Source organism: Schistocerca nitens, chromosome 1 (genome assembly GCF_023898315.1).
Source record: "Schistocerca nitens isolate TAMUIC-IGC-003100 chromosome 1, iqSchNite1.1, whole genome shotgun sequence".
NCBI lineage: Eukaryota > Metazoa > Arthropoda > Insecta > Orthoptera > Acrididae > Schistocerca > Schistocerca nitens.
In genome coordinates, this window is record NC_064614.1 from 623,171,227 (window position 1) to 623,190,759 (window position 19,533).

The 19,533-nt window shown below is 37.1% G+C and overlaps 1 protein-coding gene across 3 annotated transcripts in view; it reads right to left on the minus strand.

Moving 5' to 3' along the window:
- LOC126257579 (putative epidermal cell surface receptor) overlaps window positions 1-19,533 on the minus strand; it is a 445,086-nt gene that overhangs the window by 86,240 nt on the left and 339,313 nt on the right. For all 3 annotated transcript variants that reach the window (XM_049955577.1, XM_049955575.1, XM_049955576.1), the window contains exons 6-8: window positions 18,305-18,495; window positions 12,386-12,669; window positions 4,737-4,926 (exon numbers count right to left, since the gene is read on the minus strand). In XM_049955577.1, coding sequence (XP_049811534.1) covers window positions 4,737-4,926; window positions 12,386-12,669; window positions 18,305-18,495 — 665 coding nt within the window. The remainder of the gene's footprint in view (window positions 1-4,736; window positions 4,927-12,385; window positions 12,670-18,304; window positions 18,496-19,533) is intronic.

Genomic DNA, 19,533 nt, shown 5'->3' on the forward strand with positions numbered 1-19,533 from the left:
TTCAGTGTGGACATCCTCAAAGAGATCATGTGTATTTGTTGCCATTAGGTCCAACATATTTTCCTTATGAGTAGGGTTACTAACTACCAGAGAAAGTATTTAGTAAAGTTTCACAGGATGTCTTATTATGCCCACCTCTAACAAAACTGTAATTTTCCCAACTAATTGTTGGATGATCAAAATCTCTAGCAATAGTTAGAATATGATTGGAGAACTTATGTACAAGTGAACTGAGGTTTTCTCTGAAGTTTTCGGTTACAACACAAGGTGAGTTTGGTGAGTGATAGGAGGATTCAATTATCATTTTATGCCCGTCCCTGATACTGAGTCTTGCCCAAACAATTTCACATGCAGCTTCAATTTCTATCTTGCTGGATTTCAGATTTTTGTCTACTGTGACAAATACATCACCTACATTTCCCATTTTGCCTATCTTTTTGGTATACACTTAAATTTTCCCCCAAAATCTCACTGCTATCAATTTCACATTTCACCCATCTTTCTGTATCTAGTATTATGTGAGCTTCATTACTTTTCATGAGCACTTCAAAATATGGCACTTTGTTGCAAATGCTTTGGCAGTTTACCATTAGGATTTTAATACTCTCACCCATGGGAGGCATTTCTTTTGATCTTACACTGATACTTCTGGATTGGCTGGAGAGTCTCCTTATCTAAAAAACCCTTGTGTGCTACCTGAGTAGCAGCCTCTGATGTGTAGTGCACACCTGACCTATTTAGGGGGACCCTACAGTTCTCTCAGCCCAGCTTTTCAAAGAACTTTAGAAGTCTCTGGTTCAGTCATTTCACTTGACTCATAACCAAAGGGCCATGATCAGTTCTGGGGACAATACTGCAAATTGTGGGCTTCTTTGAAACTCCACATGCAAGGCTGGTCTTCTCAATATTCTATGCTAGTCATTGGCATGACCCAACAATAACTTTGCAGCCCAAGTGGCAGGAATCATTTGTTCCAATGTGCACCACAATCTGCAGTTGGTTGCACCATCCTCAATGGCTGCTGGACTGAAACAGGTTTCCTCACAACAGGTGAAGTGAGTCCAACTGGGTCAGTTTCAATGGAAGACAACACCTCCAATTTATTGGTTAGGGGATCGGTACAACACCCTGAGTACTCCCTGGTCCCTATCCACCCTGTACAGGATGCCTAGATCTACCATTGACATGCCACTTGCCACCAAGTGGACTGGTAATGACAGATCCAGTACTTTCTGCAGAGGAGAAAGAATCCACAGGAGAGGATAGTACTTGAGGTACCTCTAGTACAGGTATTAGAGGTACACGGCTCTCAAGACCTCTTCCAACACACCACTTTGCAGCAGCTGTCAACTGTTTGACAGTAGTTAGGGCAATTTCCAGCTGTTTGTGAATGTCAACCAACTCATTTTGTGTTTGAGAACAGCATTCACTGTGGGGCTGCGTTCTGGCTGGTGAAATGTATTAGAAGGCAGTGAACAAAGGACTTTACATTAAACCTGCCAATTATCTTTTAATCTGTAGAGCTAACATATTGCTAATTCCCTATAAGAATTGAAGGAGATACGCAAAATGAGACAAGATTACTATTATGGCATCACAAAAACCTTTGGTAAAATTACTACTGTCCTAAAACATTTTGATGATAATAATGGTTGCAAGCAAACTTGAAAACAGTTAATTCACGATAAATGAGATAATATATAGGGCTATGCCTCATAAGGGAAAACTAGATGTAACACAAAATGTTAGTTAGAAAATCTGATACAATAACTAAATCACAAACCCTGATTTGTTACAAATTGCTCATAGCTTATATAAAGGACACTGGCAGTTTCTGCAAATTCTCAAAAAATGCATGTTTATTTGTGCAAACTGTTCTGAACGAGGATAGGCCTACCATCCTTAAAAAATTTCAAAGAGCACAATTTAGTTTAAGCCTACAATTGGCAATAACAATACTAGTTTATTGCGGCACTCACGAATGTTCAAAATTTCACAGTATATCACAATAAAAATGGATATTGATACAATCATTGAAAGATTGCACAGAAGAAGTGACACAACCAGTAAAAATTGCATATATAGAACTTTAAACTGACTGTTCAAAGAGATTTCAGAATTGCAGCTGGCAGTCGTAAACGTCATTCCCTGATATTTCAACTAGACACCTGTGAGTCATCTTCAGGTGAGCCATCAAAGACTGATGAAGATGTTCTCTGCTCCACCTTACATAGCACGCTGGTAGTATTTCTGCACAAGTCTCAGAGTCACGGTGACAGAAGGACCACACCACCCAGTAGCAGCACTTTCGCTGGTGAAACTGCAAGGATCAGCTGTCTTTTGGCATTGCCACTCACCACAGTTATTGGCATCTTCATTTGGAGCAAATCTTGGAGATGATAGGATTCCACACATTATCCAGCTGGCAGCAGCTGTCGCAGTTCATTAGATTTTCCATGACGAATATTTCAACAGATTCTATTGTAACAGAGTCCCAAAAAGATGTTGCTGAAGCCAAAATTAATGTTTTATCATACTCCATTGAATTTCCATTGGAGATACAATGTCCTGCTGCAGAAGGCATGTGCAATTTTTATGCTTTGTGCGCCGTTCTTCCACTATGCATGTTGTTTGTCCTGTATAAGCCACACCACACTGGCAAGGTATTTTGTAAATTCCCACTTTCTATAATAACAAATTATCCTTCACTGATCCCAGCAGGTCTGAAATCTTAGATGGTGGGTGGAAAATCACTTTCACCTGAAAATTGTTAAGGATTCTTGCTATTTTGAAGGGATATTTCCAAAAACGAGAAGAAAAGCTAGAGACTTTCCTGGTGTGTTTTCCTCTTTATCAACTTCCCAGTTCTTGGTTTTAGCTGAGAATGCACTGTTATTTTGATGGGTTGAGTATCCATTCTCTCAGAACACTGTCCTTAAATGTACAAGCTCTTTAGGTAAACTATCTGCATCAGACACTGTATGGGCCCTGTGTACAAGGATTTTAACCATGAGTATGCTTAAAACCCTTATACACAGGGCCCATTACTGTGTTGGATGCATATAGTTTACCTAAACCATGAGTATACTTAAAACCCCTCTCCCCATCTGTGTAGCTATCACAGCTACACTGCCTTGGTAATCTAGTCCATCTCTCACATATCCAGAATGTCAGTAGTTACCCATAAAACATGTTATTCCAGACTCCCAAAACCATTGTCAAACTAGCTTTGTAAATTATCTCCTCGACTGCTCTATTAATATCACGCTGAATGTTATCTTGGACAGTACTAGAGTCTCCCAACTACTGTGAATTTACTTAAAAAATGTGTGTGTGTGTTCACTTAAACTGGAATAAGAGTAGCAATTCACTTGAAAGCTAGTGAAGTTTTCTGCCCTGCACCAATGAGCTTTCCTCATTTTATGTTAATCATCAGAACTGAAAGGTGTTATGTTAACTGAAATACTATTCTGTTTTCTTAAACTGTGTCCAACTGAATCACATTGTATGAACAATGGGAATATTATTAAACAAAATGAGGAGTTAAAATATGACAACTATACAGAGAGAGTGGCATTAAAATTTATCAAAACATAAAAACAAAATTAGCAAATAGAAAGTAATATTAATGTTATATAGATAAAATATAATTTCCATCTCACACATAGGTAGAGTTTTTCGGACATGAATAGTACCAAGCAATCAGGTGTGATGGGTTGGTTTGGGTTGTCTGGGGGAAGAGACCAAACAGCAAGGTCATCGGTCTCATCGGACTAGGGAAGGATGGCGAAGGAAGTCGGCCGTGCCCTTTCAGAGGAACCATCCCGGCATTTGCGTGGAGCAATTTAGGGAAATCATGGAAAACCTAAATCAGGATGGCCGGGCGTGGGATTGAACCATCGTCCTCCCGAATGCGAGTGCAGTGTGCTAACCACTATGCCACCTTGCTCGGTAATCAGGTGTGATTTAGTGATAAAAACTCAATATAGTATTCTCTTTCATTGTTACAACAGAAGTAGGTAAATGACATAGGCTGCCCAATGACTGCAGGCAAATGTAACCAAAAACCCTTATTCAGTTTCAAAAATATGAGCATAAGATTACAAATTTAACACTTATATTTAGGATAGTAAACAATAGTGTCTCATCAAATCATACAATTTTATTTTCTATTTTAAATGAAATAATTTAAATGAAACAATATTATGAAAATGATAGTTGCTTCTCACCATATAGTGGATACGCTGAGTCACTGATAGGCACAACAAAACGACTGTCACAAAATAACCTTTCAGCCAACAAGGCCTTTGTCAAAGACACATACACACACACACACACACACACACACACACACACACACACACACACACACACACACACACAGTCTCTTGCAGCTGAGTATGGCTTCAGCTGCCAGAGACAGTGGTCATGTGTGTGTGAGTTGCATCTGGCAGAAAGCATATTTTGTGACAGTCTTTTTGCTGTGCCTATCTGTGACTCAGCAACTCCGCCATATGGTGAGTAGAAACTATCCTTTTTGTAATATTGTTACATTCCATCCTGGATTACCAATTGTTTAATTTAAATGAAAGCCAGTTTTATGGCATTACTTCTATCTCCCAGAAGAACATAGTGTACAACCATTATATGAATACTACCAAGATAGGAGTTACGTATATCCCGTTTTTGTAAGCTCTTTTAAAATGACATAATACATTGCACTTTTATAGTATTACCTGTTGATGGCTGAGGGCACAACCAACTTCTGCAGCAGTTGTCATGAGGCAGTAATCCAATGATGGGTGGCACTGGACAATTAAATTCAGGGGGTGGCGAGTCTCCTAATGGTTCACACACACGACGACAAGTAACATTTCCAAATTCACATGCACAGTGCTGCTCGCATCCTGTCAGGTTTGTTGGTATCTGATTGATAAAAAGATATGCTTTTAATTAAATAATAATGAAATGCTGTTAAAGAAAGATGGGCTCATAAGATTTTCATAAACATGGCAAATAGATTATTTCCTTTACTATGAGGTACGGAAACTGAAATATCTCTCTCTCTCTCTCTCTCTCTCTCTCTCTCTCCCCCTCTCTCTCTCTCCCTCTCCCCCCCCCCCCCTCTCGTGCTCTCCCAACAACATTTTATGTTTTCGTCAGGTATGCTTTTACTTTTAACAATGTAATGTAATCTCACCATTGACTTTATCTGAATTTGTTCACATGAAACTGTATGAAATTGGTTACAAAAGTTCAAGCTCTTAAATAGTTATATGCCTGCAAATTTTTTAACTATTATATAGAAAGCTTTTTAAGAATGAATGTTAAAATGAAATGAGCCATACATAATGCACATTAACATAATGTTTTAAAAGAACTGTCTTGCTGGAATGCCTGCCCAGTACAGTCTCAAGAATAAATGCATCACAAAAATGTATTGTAGAGAGATGACATTTGCAGCTGCCAAGTGACAGATGCCAATCCCTAATGCCAACAGTTCGACAGGCTGAGTCAGGGCCAGGATCAAAGTGATGGGTGTCACAAAGGTATTACCATGATGTGTTAATTTATTATCTTTCTACTAAAACACAGGAACACCATTAATGTAATTTTGTTGAGAATTTTTTTTCTTGTGTGATGATTTTTACTAAATTTTCATTTGCAGCTATATTATTTTCATTTATTATGAAACAGATTAACTTGCAAGTGTTTTCTGCCAAAGGATATATAAAAACAAATTTCCTCACTTTTATTTAGTAAAGCAGAGGAGTTTCCTGGTGGATTTCATTCTGAAATCAGAGGAGATTGTCTGCATTTAAATGATTTTGTACCTGATACAGTGAGAAATCATTCACTTTGATGGCAAATGCATTCAGCTGTAGTGTTTTGTGTCCTCCACTTAATTATTAACTACGTGCATTACAAGTAACAGTTGCTTTTTTAATGTGATTAATTACTAAAAATAGACATTGGTAGGGATAAATGTGCTATCTCTATTATAAACAAGTTACAATTAAAAGGCAACTTAGCATCTTAGCCTTACAGTAAGTAGCAATCTATCTTTTCCTATAGTGTTGATACTCCTACCTGATAAATAAGGTACAAAATTCTTGGTGAAATATAAATAATTGAAGGAGTAAAGAACATTCGAAGATACTAAACTCCCACTCTCTTCTCCACATTCATCTTCTCCCTCTGTTCTATCTGTCCCTCCCAGTCCACTCTCCAGATCACTGTGCACTCTGCACAACTTGAAGCATTACTGAACTGATTTTTACCCCTCTTATGTCTCTTGGCCTCTGTTCTTTCATTATTGTCCTGTGATTGTTGGATTTGGTGAAAAATTGTTAAATAATGCACAGAGCACTGCAGAAATTGATTTTTGATCTCCTCATATTTATTGTTACTCAGTAACTTTTCAATGATCAAACTCACAGTGGCTGATTATGAAATGGTAGTGGGGAAAAGACGTAAATGTATCAAGTGAGGAGAACAACGAATAAAGTGGTGGAAACTGAAATAAGAGGTGTTAGGAGAAAAATTCAAGGAAACAGTATTAAGGGAAGTGAAATTACCAGAGGATGTAAAGGAGTTATAATAGCAATGTAATTACAAAAACTGAAAGACTTGCTGGATGTAACAACTTGAAAGGGACCACCAAAAGATAAGGAGGCATGGAGGTGGAATGAGGAGGTTCAGAAAGCAATAAAAGTGAAGAAAAATGCAGAAGAAGAAGAATGGAACTTAACAGGAAGACAGGAGGGTAGGGAAGCCTACAAGACTGCAAACAAGATGGCGAAAAAAGCAGTGGCAAAAGCAAAGGCTGAGGCAATGGAAGAGGCATATGAAGAGCTAGAAAGAATACAGAACAGCAGGCAACTCCTATGGATTGCTAAAGCAAGAGATAAGGTGACTGAGGACACAATATCAATGAAGCAGATAAAGGATGAATCAGGTGTAGTATTACACAACCTTGAGAAAATCCTGAATAGGATTTATCGAATGAGGAAAATGTACAAGAGAAGTATGAGGATGGAGATGTAAATGAAGGAATGGCCCAAAGTATAAGTAGAGAAGAAGTTGAACACGTGATAAAGAAAATGAAGAATGGGGATGCCCTAGGGGCAGACAAAATCCCAATAGAAGCATGGGAAAGTCTGGGAGAAGAGGGAACAGATATTCTCTGGGATCTAATGCAGAATATCTGGGAAGGAGAAAGAATGCCACATGCATGGAGAAGCAGTATACTGGTTCCCATATGAAAGGGGAAATGGGATATCCAAAACTGTGGCAATTATAGAGGGATAAAACTGATGTCACACACAATGAAGATCTGGGAAAGGATAATTGAGAAGAGGTTGCATCTAGAAACTGAAGTATGTGAAGCACAGTTTGGATTTACGCTGGGAAGAGGATCACCCGATGCAATATTTACATTAAGGCAACTGATGCAGAGGCACAGAGAAGTACAAGCCAAACTGCTTATGGCCTTTATTAATCTTGAGAAGGCATATGGCAGAGTGCTGTGGCAAGAGATATGGAGATAACTGAGAGGTAAATGCCTGCCAGAAAAATATATCAGGGTGGTAGAAGACATATATGAAGGTGCAATGTGACATGTCAGGAGCAGTGCAGGTGCAACAAAGGCATTTCCAGTGAGAGTAGGACTACATCAGGGATCTGCTCTCAGCCCAAATCTCTTTGACCTTGTCATGGATGTACTAGTCAAAGATGTGAAAAAAGAGGCACCTCCACCCACCGTATTCCAGACATTATTCCCTCTGACTATCACCTGTTTAGATCAATGGCGCATGGCCTGGCTGACCAACACTTCCCATCTCATGAAGAAGCCACAAATTGGATCAATTTGTGGATCGCTTCAAAAGATGAACAATTTTTTCAATGCGGGATTTGTACACTGTCTGAAAGATGGGAGGAAATAGTGACCAGTGATGGAAAATACTTTGTATTATACATGTGTAACCAATTTGTTTCATTAAAGCCTCAAATGTTGGGGGAAAAAATGGCGGAAGCAAAGTTGTACACCTTGTAATTTTCATAAAAAAGACATTAATTTTGGAAAATTTTCAAATATTGAAATAATGTTCATACTCATTAATATTCTAATTTGATAGGAGAAGAGAAAACCCAAAGGAAATAAGGAAAAATGTACTGAAAGTCTGGTATTTCATCAAAAAAGGTAAATGCTGATCATAAATTGTTATTGTAATCATATTAATTTGAAACCTCAGGTCAACCTTAACATGAATCTTGTACCAAAATCATCTGGATTATGAAATTTTAATTGTATCATAGGTATTAGAAAAGAAGTAAGCTCTTTGTTGATTGTCAAAAAGTTATAAAAATGATTGCAGCTGCAACGATGAAAGTCAGAGTATTTTTTCCATGCTTGAGGGTCAGAGGCAGAGGATCATGTAGTCACTGAGTCTTTGTTTAGTTTTTGTGTTACCGTGATATGAATAAATGAAGAACATTAAAAAATTGAGATTTCACAAAATCTTTTATAAAGCAAAGTCCTTGTAGTCAATATGGATAAGGAATAATGAAAGAAAAATCTTCTCAGGACTTATGCAGGACACAAGAATGATATATAAAAGTGACCAACAATCTTCATATTCAATTCAGCAAGATAAGTAGCTAATAATTAACTTGAGTTTTCCTGCTCCAAAACTTTTTATATATCTTGTTTGTGTCTTTATATTTATTATAATATCAATCACTTCTGTGCCATGCCTCATCCTTTGTGTCATATTGTATTTCTAACTGCTAGTCATCTATTTGCATTTTGCAAGAGAAACAAGATGATTCAGTTGATCCAATAGTGTACAACTTTTCAAAAGCTTTAACTATCCCCTTGTGCTGTGACAAATTTCATGAAAATACAATGATTGCATTGGCACGTGACAAACAATTTGTTACTAACATGTTCTCCTATTCCGCTGAAAATTGTGATTTACGAGGCCAGATACAAAAGAAACATGATGGATGATGCAAATTTTAGTATTTACAGGTCATGTTCAGCTATTGATTGCCACCTTCCACTGGATCTCCTATGTCATTCCTATTTCTTCTTCTGCCATATCATCATATAAGTCCTCCCCATTGTAGAGACCTTCAGTGTACTGTTTCCACCTATCTTCTCTCTCCTCTGAGTAACTGTGGAATTCCCAGTGCTCTCTTAATGTTGATGCAGTTGCTTTTAAATTTGTTGAAGGTTGTTTGGATTTTCTATATGCTGAATCAGTTCTTCTGATAACCAATTCGATTACTTCACAGTTTTCCTGAACCTACTTTACCTTGACTCCCTACACTTTTTATTTATTTCATTTCTAATTGACTTTCCCTGCTGTATTACTCTCTCCATCAACGGTTTTGTACCGCCTCCTTTTGTTGATTAATTGAAGTATTTCTTTTGTTACCCAAGGTTTCTTCACAAGTTACTTTACAACTACCTAAGTTTGTCTGTTCAAATTCTGTGATTTCCCTTTTTAGAGATGTCTATTCCTCCTCAACAGAACTGACTACTGAGGTATTTATTATTGCAATATCTACATCCTCAGATAACTTTAAATGTGTCTCATCATTCCTAAGTACATTGATTCTTGTGTACAATTCTCTTAAAATTCCAAACATTTGAGATTAACATGATATTTATTCACACAGATATCTAAGTAAAATATTTTTCTATTATTCTTAGTAACACTAAGAAAGACAAATATATATAAATAATAACAAGCAGTATCCCACACAAATTTATTGCATCCGTTCCAGATGGTTTTGACAAGACTTTGAAATGCAACTGAACATCTTGCGTATGCGTGCACGCACGCGCCCACACACACACACACACACACACACACACACACACACACACACACACACACACACACACACACAATGTACCTTCCCAAAAAATTAATATTCTACCTATTTTTAAATTATGTCATCTACTGATTGTCTACATTTCTATAATACAAGAGAAACAAAATAAACAAAAAGAAATGAAAATTTTTATCTTCACTTCATTTTTTGCTCGTTCCAGTCATCTGTGGTATTACTGGTTTGATCACCACCACCACCACCACCACCACCCCCGTCGTCGTCGATCGTCATTGTCATCGTAACCACCACCATCACTGGTATCATCATCATCATCATCATCATCATCATCATCTGCAAATTCTTCCTTGCTGGTACTCCTCCCAAAGTATGTCACTTTTGATCCATCATGGCATTGGACATGTAGCACTTCTTCAATCCTTTCTTGATAGGCTCACTTGAGTTTCTGCTCCAGACACTAAAGATCCACTGGCCCAGCATGGATATTGAGGGTTTCTTTAACTTCCTACTGGAGTGAGAGTCTGGTCTCCTTGAAGAACGCACTCACTGTAAATATGTCACAAGTGGACCTTAAAAGGTTGGTTCACAACAACATCCGTTGCTTCAAGTTGTGAGGTCAAGCCACCAGGAACTATTTCTAGGTTTTTGTTCTTTGCCATGGATCCTTAATGTCGTGGGTGAAATATGCCTGAAAGAATCAAGCACCAACATTTCCTTTCTGTTAATCAAAGTCCCTGTCTTCTGTTCCAGACAACCTTCAACCAATATAGTATCAGTTCACTTGTCATCCATTCCTTTCCTTGGCCTTAGGTAAGTCCTGCAGGCAATTTTGCTTTCAGTGTCATTTTTCTGTGAAGAATCACAAATGAGGGGAGCTTCCATTCAACTGCTACTTCTCCCAGCACTGCTGTTAGTCTGGCCTTTCCATTGACAGAACATTTTATAAGTACACTTTTAATGCCCTTCACATCAACAGTAACATCTGATGGCAAATCAAAATACACAGGTGTCTGATCAGTGTTGCCCATATTGCCTAGCAAACAGTCATACCATTTCCTTAGATTGATGATTACATGATGCTGATATGTAAGTAATTGTTACTCATGTGGAGCTATAGTTGTTCTGCGTTGTAATGTAAGCCCTGCCTTTTTCATCATCCTCAAGCACCAGCCAGTACTTGCTTTGAATTTCATGGTGCTTGTGGTTGAAAAACTCTTATCTCTCCAGTGCCTTTATTTTGATAATTTCTTGAGTAATCAAGAAACCTTCATTGGATTTGTCTTATACATACTGAGCAACCTCCGAGGTTGAGGTTAGGAAAGGACCTAATCACACAGCTTAAATTGGTGCTAGTGAAATGGGCATCTGTTTTGGTGCCACAAATATTTGGCTGTTTCTTCTGAATATGTTACAATTTCCAAGTTTGTGGTTATGGTGAAATCTGAGAATGAAAGCTTTTTTTCCAAATACATAGCACATTTTGTCTCTCTATTGACATGAGAATGTGCCAATAATCCTTCGTCTTGTGCTTCCAAACATGTTGTCTGCCTGCTGCTCTCTCACTGGCTGTGTAGAACCAGCTATTGACACACTCCTTTTGTTCCCATCACACTCCACAGTGAGCGTGGATAATATTGCTATGTGAAACATGTAAACATGGCACTGGCCCCTATCCAGAATTTTACCATCTCCTGCAGAAATGTATACTATTGATGAGTATTTCTATAATTTTGAAGTCATTTAAATTCTAACTACAAATAGGTCCAGGCAATTTGCAGTTTAAACATAGTAAATATACATAAAAAGCCATGGTATGTGGTATACATTTCCATGGTTGGCAGGATGGCCAAATTTGCCACCCACTCACCACTCCCCTCTTCACATTTGTCCTAGTTCTTAGCCAAGCTGATGTCATTCTTCCCCATCCAACCCTTCCAAATGCTTCAAAACAAATACACATGTGACCTCAATTGCTGTAGCTTCATTTTTAAGTGTAAGATGATCCCTACATTAATCTAGTACACATTATTAAAATGTTGACCTCTTCTCCGATAATTTAATCTGCAAATAACGGTTAACCTGTATTCTCAGAATCACCTTATAACTGGATAATGTGGTATATTACAACCTATATTTGCCAACTGTCCCATTTGCATATAAACCTGTAAGAAGAATGTACCGAATTTTTTTACAGAACAGCTGTTCTAAACAGCAACTAATCTTGCTTTGTACTGTGAGGCTTTGAGATTAGGGAGCTATAAGGGAGGGTCTTGCTGTTCCTTCTCACCAAAAGTATCTCTTAACCATTGGAAGTGACCAAGCACTATAGCTGATTAAGGACTACTAAGACATAGGTCAAGGTGAATTGCTGTTTCTTGGTGCCATTCCCAATTTTGTATTCCTTCTTCCTTTTCTCTTAATTTATGCTTAGGTATAGTATTAGAAACATAGGAAAATTTTTGAACTTGGAAATAATTCCCATATCATTATATTCATTAAGCTGACACAAAATTTTCAGTACCTGTGCGAAGTTGTCAAATCGTTGTCCTTCATACAGACAAGAGCCATTGTTCTTGCAGATTGCTTCTGATGGGCAGCAAGATGGGGGACTAGGTACAAATGCTGATGTGTCCCATTCAAGACAGTGAGGGTCTATTAAGTCCAGCCCAAATTCTGTGGGACACTGGATAGGAGCACATTGTACACCTGTTGCTTCACAGATACAAAATGCTTCACATCCATCATGAAATTCTTCGTTGATTTCATAGTTCTTTCCCTTGTATTGACATGTACCTGTAAAATTAGCTGTTGGGAGGAGAAAAAAAAAATATCATGTTAGAGAACTGAAATAAAATCGGCAATTGAATATGCGGATAAGTGAAAAACATGACACCCCAAACATTTAGCAATTGAACAAACCATTTTTTAAATTTCCAAATCACAATAGCTTAAGAATGTAGGAATATATTATAAAACTATCTCTTTATAGAAAACAGATTGACCTACATTTGCTGCTGTAATGCTACCTCTAAAGCTTCCAAGAGATTTCAACAGATTTTACTTTTTAATTTGCATTGAGTAGCCTCAGACCTGACCTATTAATGATCTTCTGGAGTCATAATATGAGTATGTTACTAATAATTCAATGTACATTCACACTACCTACTTCACGTGCCACACACATTTCGTGCAGTATTATTTTTATTGTGAATAGAACCATTAAATTACTGGACTTTGTAGTTTAATATTGATTACTATTCAGTGAGCATGTGTAATATAATTTATGACAGGAAGAGATTCTACAATCTTTCATAAAAGAATATATGCCTCTTTATAACTCTTAACTTTGCAAGCATATCATACTGAACACAATCTCTTCTGAGTGCTAAATGATTTTAACAAATTCCTGTCATATAAACATAATACACATGAGCTTATGCTACCTTATGTAAGAGTATTAAGCTGTATACTAGTTGTAGGTATGTTTACAGAAGATGAATTTTATCCATAGTGGAAGAGACTGACTTTGTAGAGTGTAGTTAAAATAATCTGTCTTCTTTTTGCATGGAAACTTAAGGTGTTTTAATTTTGGTAGGACTTTTAATGTACATAGTTTTGAACTGTTCTTATGTTTTATATTTTGGGACATTTTGGTTTAAGGTGCAAGAAATTAGTTGGAAGTGACCGTTGAATGTTAGTGATATATGTTTTTCAGTCAGTCTGATGAACTTTAGAATCTTTCCAAGTGCAATTAGTGTTGCAGTGCTTCATTCATTTTTGGGTACTGTGTCAAATAATGTTGTGGAAGCTGCACAGTGCTTCCATGAGAGAGCTGCTCTTTGTCTTCAGATGCTTAATGACCTCTTGCTGCAGTGGTTAGCCAATATATATGCTGGCTTGCTAGAAAAGAGCAGGCACCAAGGGGTGGGGCTATAATGTCATAAAAGATGTACCATGGAGTATGGTGACATCCAGTGCCCCTGCCAGAGAAATGGGCCACGGCCCTCATATGCACGACGCAAGAAAAGTGCAGCAACAAATCTTAACCCAGTGTGCATGTGGACAGAGTGTTGGCAACCCGTTTAAGTGTGCAGACTCTGATTCCCCATCTGTGTTGACCTGGGTTCATTTCTCTGGGCCTAACAATGCCCTAGTAATGCCAATGCTGGTTGCCATTCCTTGCTGAGCTGAATCCCCTTGTCCCTATTAATCAAACTTCTTTAAAGATGGTGTCCCAGTTTATGAAAGGATCTCTGTCTCTCCATAGTTCATGGTATGTCCCAAGTTAAGACAGTGTTCAGCAACAGCAGACTTTTCTGGCTAATCCAGTCTGTTGTGATGGCTATGTTCAGTTCATCTATCCTTAACAGTGCAACATGTCTGGCCAATGTATGATTTCCCACTCTGTCACTGTCCCTAATCTCTGTAGACCTACATTGTCTTTAACAGAACCCAGCATCATCAGTGCTTACAATGGAGGTTGAATGACACATTTTGTTTGATGTTTCTTGAACAGCCTGCCAATCTTAAAGGACATACCACCAACATGAGGTAGAAAAACCATCCTCCTGGAGTTCTCCATTTCTTCTGGCTGTTCTTGAGATTTAATGCCTGCAGGCTGAAATGCATTATGAATCTGTTTATCAAAGTACCTATTCTGTACAAACACAATGCGAGGATGGTTAAGCTCTGCTGTAAGCTGAGACAACTCTGGCCTTATGAACAATAGTTTGTAATATGCCACTGCTTAGAGTGTAGTAGTGATGATCGAACTAATGTCTTATTTCTTTCGCATCACAGTGTCATGAACGATGAGATAAGGGATGTTTTAAGCTGAGCCTTTTACTATACTAAGTTACTAATGTAATGAATCTCTTCATAGTGTCAGCTACATAGCAAGTAACAGTGTTCATTTTTATAGTTACATGAAAAGCAGTAATGTATTGTGAACAGATCTCTGTATTTTTGGATGTGGGTAACTAATTTGTTTTGAAAAATACTAACATAGTGAAGTAAATATTAAGCTATGAATATTAAATAAACAGCAGCTATTTATTATAAATCGTGAAGCAGTAACTGATTCTTTTATTAGAGTAACAGCTTTTATTGCAGTTTAGTCAGTTAAATTTAGCTAGGATAAGTATGAATAAGAAGCACCTTCTGCTGAACAAAAACATCGGCTTCCACACTAAGATGAGTTTTATATAATAGTGTCCTGAGATATGTATGTGAAACACGGACATTGGGAAAGGAGGAGAATCACAAGACCTAGCTGGACTGATGAAAACAAATGAGATGGTTTTGGAAGAAATAGGGGAGAAGAAATGAACTACTGAAGTTTTAAGACAGTATAAAGCAAAACTCACTGGACACTTAATTAGAGTCAATATTCTTTCACAAAAATTTTGAAAAGCAAGATTATATGGAAGAACCAAGAACATCCTAATTAAACAATATGTTCAGCAAGAGGGGATACATGTAGATAGATCATAACATTAAGTGGAGAGCCTACTGCCTATAATTAATAAAGTACTTTAGTTCAGCTACATACTGTATGTGCTACACATGGTTACTGCTCTAAGTGATTTAAAAATGAGAAAACTAGTTTATTCTGCATATTTCCATTTAGTTTATAAGTTACAGAGTTATGTTTCGAGAAACTCAACGAACTTGGATACTTCTTTCAGAAACATGTTACAAGTGTTATATAAGGTGTTAATTCTAGAACATACAGCAGAGATATCTTCGAGAAAGTTAGTATTTCAACAAATATTTCACAGTATTAATGTTCATTAACATCTTTTGTCATTACCAGTATTTCTCAAAAACAGCCTCTACAAAGACTTCAAGGGGTTAACAGAAGTGTAGAAAGGAGACAAATGTATGGCAACAAATGTATGTAACAATCTGCTGGAGTATGTTAAGTGTCAGCCAGATACCGTAATGAATAGGAGTTTAAGACTGAATTAAAGAAATTTCAATTAGGCAATTCCTTCTTCTCTGTTGGAGAGTATCTGCACAGAAACTCTTAATTTAAATGTTTTAGATTCCTTTATAATTTTTATTAAGACTGTAATGCAATAGTCTTTCATAACATTAAGTTGTTTCATTGTTTTGTTGCACTTAAATTTAGATCCCAAAGACTTCTCTCCACAGTCACTTTGAAATATGACTCATGTAATGTAATGCACTTAGCCCAAAAAATACTTCTCCTCTCACATTCCATGGAATGCCTAGTGTCAGTGGAAAATGTCAGTTTGTTTCTTGGTACAAGCAAATTTATTTTATTTATTTATATATTTTGTGTTCCAGTGATCCAGGCTGTGAATATGTCACAGGACATGGAATTAATCAGCTTTACAAGGTTGTTGTATTTACATCCAATGTTATTATGTAAATAGTACTACTAAGTTTCATAGTAAGCTATCAACCTAACTTCTATTCAGAAAAATAAAGTATTGTGCTGGGCTTTCTCTGTTACTACATTTTGTTCAGTCAAAAATGACACTAGACTACTTTTGGACCTTTCTACTGAGTAGGCACAAAAAATTCCACTAAAAATTAATTGTAATGAGGAACAAACCAACATTTTCTGTTGGAAAAAGGGGTCACACAAAACGCGTAATTAGTAGTGTCTGCTTTGTTGCAAAAACAAAATTGAAAATGTCTGAACACCAGAGAAAATGCACTCACATCAGTGTCAACAGAAAATGTTTTCTTTCCATGTTAGTACACTAACAAAATTATGGAATATTAGATGTTTTAAATAAATTGCTTGCCTGAATCTGCTTTTCTTATACATTTTATCCTATATGAGGACTGTGCAGGAAGCAACAATCTGAATGCTTAAGCCACTGTTTTTGTACCCACTTATATCATGTCAGTCACCCTTTTTCATTTAACCATTACCAGAAGATCTTAAGTGGGTGAATTGTCAAGTATCCTATCACATTACATGACTGTCTCACAATTTCCTTTCTAACCTTTTATATTTTGAATTTATTAGAAGAAACCTATTCTCAAATATTTCAGAATTAAACATGCTCCTCTCAAATCTGTTTGAGATAGAGGGATTGTTGCTTACCCATGTCGGAACAGTCATGATTTTCACTTCAGTTCATTGATTCATTCATCAGGATCCATGGACTCCATCAAGAAGGAATCAAATCACACATCCACAAAAGACAAGGAAATCATATGAACTTAATCCATATGTTGTATTAACAATAAACTGTCACTATACTGCTTGGTGCTATTCATGCTTATGACAGCTAAATTTAATTGAGTAAATTAAAAAGAAAACTGCTACATTTAAAAATAATTATTTAACTCAAAATCTTTTTAATATAAAAGATTTTGAAAATGGACTAAAATAGCATAAAATAATTTCTCCTAGTTCCTTACAGATTCCTAATGCCATACATACTCATAGTCCTAATATTTGTGCCAGTGAAATTTTAATAAGTATGACAAAAACTTGTAAAATTTAAAACAAAAAACGTGGGGTGTATGCAATACATAACTGATGCATTAGTAGTGTATCTAAGACACTAACAATTTTACTGTACTGCGAATGACAGGAACTGCTGTGCGACTTTTATCAGTGACAGTTACTGCCAACAGCCCTTACCATTATCTATTGCATGTGCCCCATGTTTTTTGTTTTAAATTTTATTAGTATTATCATAGCTATTATAAAAATTTGAAAGCACAAATTTTCAGGACTATCTGTTTGGGGCCAGGAATTTATATGGGGTAAGGAGAAATGATTTTATATTTCTGAGTCCATTTTATAAATGTGTTATATTAAAAAAAATGTTTTACATAAATAATTATTTTCTGCTTATTAGTATAGTAAGTGTAAAAGTTAACAATCAGTTCCAAACACTTTGATGAGATTACAACAGACATGGTAAACTTCAATTTTATTTTGGTTCTCTTTGCCTCACACACACACACACACACACACACACACACACACACACACACACACAGGTGTTATATTGTAACTGTGCATGTCACAGTTCAGCTGAAACTGATTTTTACTATCAATTTAAGCTGTGTCTACTGAAGCTAAGTTTGTACCCCTAATTAGCATGCTTTGTCCACAAACATTACAATCTTTAAGCCAGGGGTGCACAGGCTTGTTAGGACTGTGGGTGCAAACCCACTACTGTGATTGCAAGTTCAAAAATATTGTGTTGTGAGATAATTTATTATTCTGAATTGGATCCCTCTCCTCCAGTGATAGCTAGACTGTGCTCAAAACAACCTGCTCTCTCCATTTCAGTAGCATATGAGTAAAAGACGAAAAAATTACAAAAATGAACAGTGAGTGGCAGGCCACCATCAGACCCATGGCAGACTGAATGCAGCCAGTGGGCCACAGTCTGTGCATCCCTGCTTTAACCATCCTCAGTAACTGAAAGAGAATCATTACTTGTAACAGGAGTTGTGTTCATTGGAAGAGTTGCAGAAGTTGAATCCTGGGCACTGACAGATGAGGTCTCGTAGTCACCTTCTGTGAGTGTGACATCACAGCGAAGCACTTTGCAACAGGGATCAGTTGGATCAGGCAGCATGACACATTTGTCTGTCACTGCTGACTCCCTATGTACTGGTGATGGACATCTGAAAAGAAGAAATGATGTGTAATTCTTTACCAACATAAAACATGGGATAACTTACATCAATGCAGCATGAAATAAGATAAAAATCAGCACAGTTATCAAATAGCACGAATTTTACTTGTATACATGATTTCTGTGTCATATCTGGAAGAGAAAGAAAATGGATCAGAATTATACTGCATTACAAACTGCAGTTTGATGTAGATAAGGAAGTGACAAAAGAGTATCTGCACCCTCTCTCTCCTTTTTCCACTGTCATGTAGTTTGGTAGTTTGTAGTTGACACCAGTGGCTGCTGGAGACCTGTTACTAACAATCTGCCAACCAATAATGACTTGGACATTACGAAAAGGAAACATTTCAGATGGGCATCAAACATTTTTCTTCAGGAAAGGTTTGTATTTTTCTCATCGCAAATATCAGGGCATTGTCTTGCTGACTGACAGTAACCCAAACCATTGAATCAAACATTTTTCCCTGTTCCCCACTGCAAGAAAGGCAGTTAGGCTGCAGTATCATATGTGGGTGTGTTCAGATAGCAGTGAATGATCAGTTGGGGGTTGTTTGGGGGAAGAGACCAAACAGTGAGGTCATCAGTCTCATCAGATTAGGGAAGGATGGGGAAGGAAGTCAGCCATGCCCTTTCAAAGGAATCATCCCAGCATTCACCTGGAGCAGTTTTAGGGAAATCACAGAAAACTTAAATCAGGATGGCTGGACACCGGATTGAACTGTCGTCCTTCCGAATGTGAGTTCAGAGAGAATGATCAGTCTACATGTAATAAGTCTGTTGTACTATGACACTTCAACATGTTTTTCCATTATAATAATGCTTGTGAGGGAACAAATGTATAGATTTATAGAAGAGGGTGATACAATGATTAGGAAGTACTAAATCATGTAAAGTGGCTTCAGCAGAGGATGACTGCTGCTTTCTCCAGTTGGCCAAGATGAATGTACAAACTAAGCAATAGATTTTATATTTGAGAGCTGCAACTGATGCAACCTTGTTTGCATCAATGGTCTTCTGAGTCTGATGT